This window comes from Nelumbo lutea, chromosome 8, assembly GCF_056320005.1.
Source record: "Nelumbo lutea isolate HS-2025 chromosome 8, American lotus-T2T, whole genome shotgun sequence".
Taxonomy (NCBI): Eukaryota; Viridiplantae; Streptophyta; class Magnoliopsida; order Proteales; family Nelumbonaceae; genus Nelumbo; species Nelumbo lutea.
Genome location: NC_142691.1, coordinates 29,338,544 through 29,343,336, shown reverse-complemented (window position 1 = coordinate 29,343,336; position 4,793 = coordinate 29,338,544). Strand labels below are relative to the sequence as shown.

At 40.4% G+C, this 4,793-nt stretch overlaps 1 protein-coding gene across 1 annotated transcript; it reads left to right on the top strand.

Moving 5' to 3' along the window:
- Window positions 1-766: 766 nt before the first annotated feature.
- Window positions 767-4,335, top strand: LOC148843632 (trifunctional UDP-glucose 4,6-dehydratase/UDP-4-keto-6-deoxy-D-glucose 3,5-epimerase/UDP-4-keto-L-rhamnose-reductase RHM3-like). Its single transcript, XM_088956960.1, has 2 exons — window positions 767-2,547; window positions 3,579-4,335. The coding sequence occupies exons 1-2, from the start codon at window positions 994-996 to the stop codon at window positions 4,020-4,022; spliced, it is 1,998 nt and encodes a 665-aa protein (XP_088813086.1). The 5' UTR covers window positions 767-993; the 3' UTR covers window positions 4,023-4,335.
- Window positions 4,336-4,793: the final 458 nt, after the last annotated feature.

Below are 4,793 nucleotides of genomic sequence, written 5' to 3'. Positions count from 1 at the left end.
ATCACTAGAGGCTTAAGGAAACTTGCTCTCTTAGGTATTCGTAAAGCTACTCTAATCTTTGATACTAAAGATATTTTGATGAAGATAAAGGGAACCACAAGAAACATTAGATGGAATAGACATGCACTTTTGGAGCATATCAAGTATCTTCTTAATCTTTTTGAAGATATAAATCTGCTCTGTGTATGTAGGAATGATGTTAATAATGCCCATAATCTAGCTAAGAGGGCAAATGTAAATAGAACTCATATTTTTTGTTCGAGCTTACTCTCCCTAAGGTCATCTTCTCATTTCTGTAAAAGGGGGCTCCTTCCTTTTGTATCCTTGGTGTTTCTAGTGGACCCTTTTATATATATATATATATAAACCTACTCATGGTTTAGTTTATATTATGGTTGGAATTGAAATCATGAACTTATTAGAAATCCCCGAAATCTTCCACCAATATTACAAGATCAACAGTCAGCTTAAGCTTCAACATATTTCAACCACTCAGCCCATGAGGTAGGCCCATATGTATGCTTTGTAAGAAGTGGATAACATTAGAAGGGCGAGAAAGTAGGCTCACGTGATGCCACTGTCCACACCCATACCTAAAGAACTGCTAAAAAATTGTAGGGACCAGTAATGAGATTCAGAGTCTGAGAGAGACCGAGACCCAAAAGTTTTGCAACCAGATCCTGAACTTTCTCTTTTACTTGGTAAAAATAATTCCAAATCCTTATACACACCATCTCTCCGGCGTCTAAGCCACGTAATCAAAGCAGACCCTCTTTTGTCTGATTGTCTCCAACGAACTATATATGATTCCCTCTTGAACCTATTTCATTTCTTCCATTGGAATCATTTGATCTCTAGACAACGCTGCAATTTAACCTATTTTCTCGTTCCTGTTTCAGTTGAAACTACATTGAGTTAACTGATCGAGAGAGAGAGAGAGAGAGAGAGAGAGAGAGAGAGAGAGAGAGAGAGAGAGAGAGATTAGACAAAAAGATGCTACCCCAAACAGATGATACGTACACTCCAAAGAACATCCTCCTAACAGGGGCGGCAGGGTTCATAGCCTCCCATGTCACCAACCGTCTCATTAAGAACTACCCCAACTACAACATTGTTGCGCTTGACAAGCTTGACTACTGCTCCAGCATCAAGAACCTCCTCCCTTCTCAATCCTCCCCAAATTTCAAGTTCGTGAAGGGTGACATCATGAGCTCAGACCTCGTCAATCACCTCTTGGTTGCCGAAGACATTGACACCATAATGCACTTTGCAGCGCAGACCCATGTCGACAATTCCTTCGGCAACTCCTTCGAGTTCACAAACAACAACATCTATGGCACCCATGTTCTGCTCGAGGCTTGCAAGGTCACCCGCCAGATCAAGCGCTTCATTCATGTGAGCACCGACGAGGTGTATGGAGAGACCGATGCAGAGACCGACATTGGCAATTGTGAGGCCTCCCAGCTCCTGCCTACTAATCCTTATTCGGCCACCAAGGCCGGAGCTGAAATGCTGGTCATGGCCTATCACCGATCTTATGGCCTCCCCACAATCACAACGCGAGGCAACAATGTCTATGGGCCGAACCAGTTCCCTGAGAAGCTCATACCAAAGTTCATCCTCCTGGGAATGAAGGGACAGCCGTTACCCATACATGGTGATGGCTCCAACGTGCGGAGCTACCTGTACTGTGAGGACGTTGCAGAGGCATTCGAGGTGGTACTGCACAAAGGCGTGATTGGCCACGTGTACAACATTGGCACCAAGAAGGAGAGGCGAGTGATCGACGTGGCTGAGGATATATGCAAGATCTTTGGGTTGAACGCTAAAGACGTTATAGAGTTTGTTCAGGACAGGCCTTTTAATGATAAGAGATATTTCTTGGATGATCAGAAGCTCAAGAAACTTGGGTGGGAGGAGAGGACTCCATGGGAGGAAGGACTCAGGAAGACGATGGAATGGTACACGAAGCACCCCAACTGGTGGGGCGATGTGACTGCTGCTCTTCTTCCACACCCGAGAATGTCAATGATGGGTCCTTCAGATGACGATGCCTTCCTTCTGCAACACGGCTACCGGATAAGGTGCAGCAATAATGCTGCTGCTGAAGGTGGGTCTGGTGAGAGATCAGGGTTTAAATTCTTGATCTATGGGAAAACGGGTTGGATAGGGGGATTGCTTGGAGGGTTGTGCAAGAAAGGAGGGATAGACTTTGAGTATGGGAGAGGGAGGTTGGAGGACAGAAGGTCGTTAATGGAGGATATAAGGAGGGCAAAGCCTACCCATGTGTTTAATGCAGCTGGTGTGACGGGCAGGCCCAATGTAGATTGGTGTGAATCACATAAGGTGGAGACAATAAGGACTAACGTGGTTGGGACGATCACCTTGGCCGATGTTTGCAGGGAGAGGGGACTATTGATGATGAATTTTGCCACTGGCTGCATTTTTGAATATGATGGTGCGCACCCTCAAGGGTCAGGCATTGGATTCAAGGAGGAAGACAAGCCAAATTTCATTGGTTCCTTCTACTCCAAGACCAAGGCCATGGTAACAATATTAATTGCTCTTTATAATTTCTGCGTTTTCCTTTTCAGTGTTGACCCATTGTGCCTGAGTTTGTTCTTGGCTCAGTTTGGAAAGAGTATAAATGCAAATCTGTAGAGTGCAAAACCTGAGTCCAGATCTCCTGCCCACACAAACTCTGCCCACATCTACCTACATTACATTGCAGCTACACATGGAGAATATCTTATGTAGGGGGAGATGTTCCCAATTCACGGAGGTAGTGTGTTGTGGGTAAATGTGGGCAGAGTTCTCGTGAGCAGGAGATCCGGAGTCACAAAACCTACCCTTGTATTTTATATTATTTTGTATGTATTTGAGTGGGCTTGCTGCAATTCGATTTGAAAAGAGTGCAGATACAACAATATACAAATATAAATATGTACAATACAAATATAATGTTTAAAAGTACTATGTATAATTATATGATATATGACACTGTGCATATTTGTATTTGCACTTTTCCCAATAACTGAGCCAGAAATGCAAACCCGAACCTTTAGGCTATGTTTAGTTTGATAGAATAAGAGAGAGAGAAAAAAGTTTGAGGAAAAGTTTTTAACAATTTTATTCTTTTAATTTCCTTAAGAATTTTCCTCAACTCTCTTCTGTTTTTCTCTTATTTTCTATCAAACCGAATACAGCCTTGGTGATCTTATAATATTCAAAATCCCTAATGTTTTTTTTTATTTAGATATAAGCGTGTATATTTTTAAATATCTTCAGATTGGATGGAGCTGGATCAATATTTCATCCAATAACCATGAATTGGTCGAATAGAGATCACCTTAAGACTGTGTTTGGTTTGAAAGAAAAGGTAGGGAAATCTGTACCTCTTATTTCAAACCAAACACAGCCTAATGAATTGGATTCGATCTAAAGTTAGGACAAACAAATATCATTTGCAGCGCTGACTTTTACTGAATGTTGATCTAAGTAAGCAAATGAGGTCCTCTAGCCTACATGTGAATAAAGGAATTTAACAGCATTGATTATTGCACGCCATGTTTATGCAGGTGGAGGAACTCTTAAGAGAATATGATAATGTCTGCACTCTCAGAGTTCGTATGCCAATTTCATCTGATCTCAACAACCCACGAAATTTTATCACGAAGATCACACGCTACAACAAAGTGATCAACATTCCTAACAGCATGACAGTGCTAGACGAGCTCTTACCTATCTCCATCGAAATGGCAAAGAGAAATTGCAGAGGGATCTGGAACTTCACCAACCCAGGTGTGGTGAGCCACAATGAGATTCTAGAGATGTATAGAAACTACATAGACCCAGAATTCAAATGGGTGAACTTCAGCTTGGACGAACAAGCCAAGGTGATTGTGGCTCCTAGGAGCAACAACGAGTTGGATGCTTCAAAGCTACAAAAGGAGTTCCCAGGATTGTTATCTATCAAAGATTCAATCATTAAGTATGTCTTTGAACCCAACAAGAGAACTTGAATCTTCATGATAGCTTGAGTTAAACAAGGAACGACAGAAGCTAGTAATGTTTCTGAGCAATGGTGATGGATGTAATTGTAGGCAGTGCTATTCTTTTGTGATTTTATTTTTCTTCCTCAATTCTGTGTTAGTGTTGTTTGATAAGTTCATTAATAATTCTCATTTTTATTTATTTTTTCACTTTATATATTTATTGTTTTGTAACTTGTAAGGTCAGTCTGATTTTTTTTGTATAACTGTAAACAACTAATTACTTAATTACCTTTGAACATTGTGCTTTATGGTCCTTTTAATGTAAGGAACTTTCTCTCAACTCTCTGTTTCTCTTAAGTTTTTATCAAACCAAACAGAGCCCAATGGAAATGTTGGCGAATAGAAATTTCTGCAGCTAACTTGTTGATTGTGTTTTTTTTTTCCTTCTTTTCACCAGACGTTGTCAAGGTTAAAAGCTTAGCTACCCTGAAATGGTTGAAATGCACATATATGTCTCACGTATGTTTTTAGATGAGCAATTATTTATTATATAATAATTATTCAATAAGTATTAATAACTACTTTTGGAGCCTTGACTTGCTATTTGAGATCTGAAAATTGTAAGGTAATGGTTCTTTAATTACCTGTGAAAGGTATGGCATTGCAGATTTAGACCTCTAAATTAGATAGTCGAATGGCTCTTCTCATACCAAGTTTGCATTTTCAGGGCTAGAGCTAACAATTGAAACTATGGAGAAATCCCATTTTATAGGTAAAATGTTTTCTATTGCCAAATAT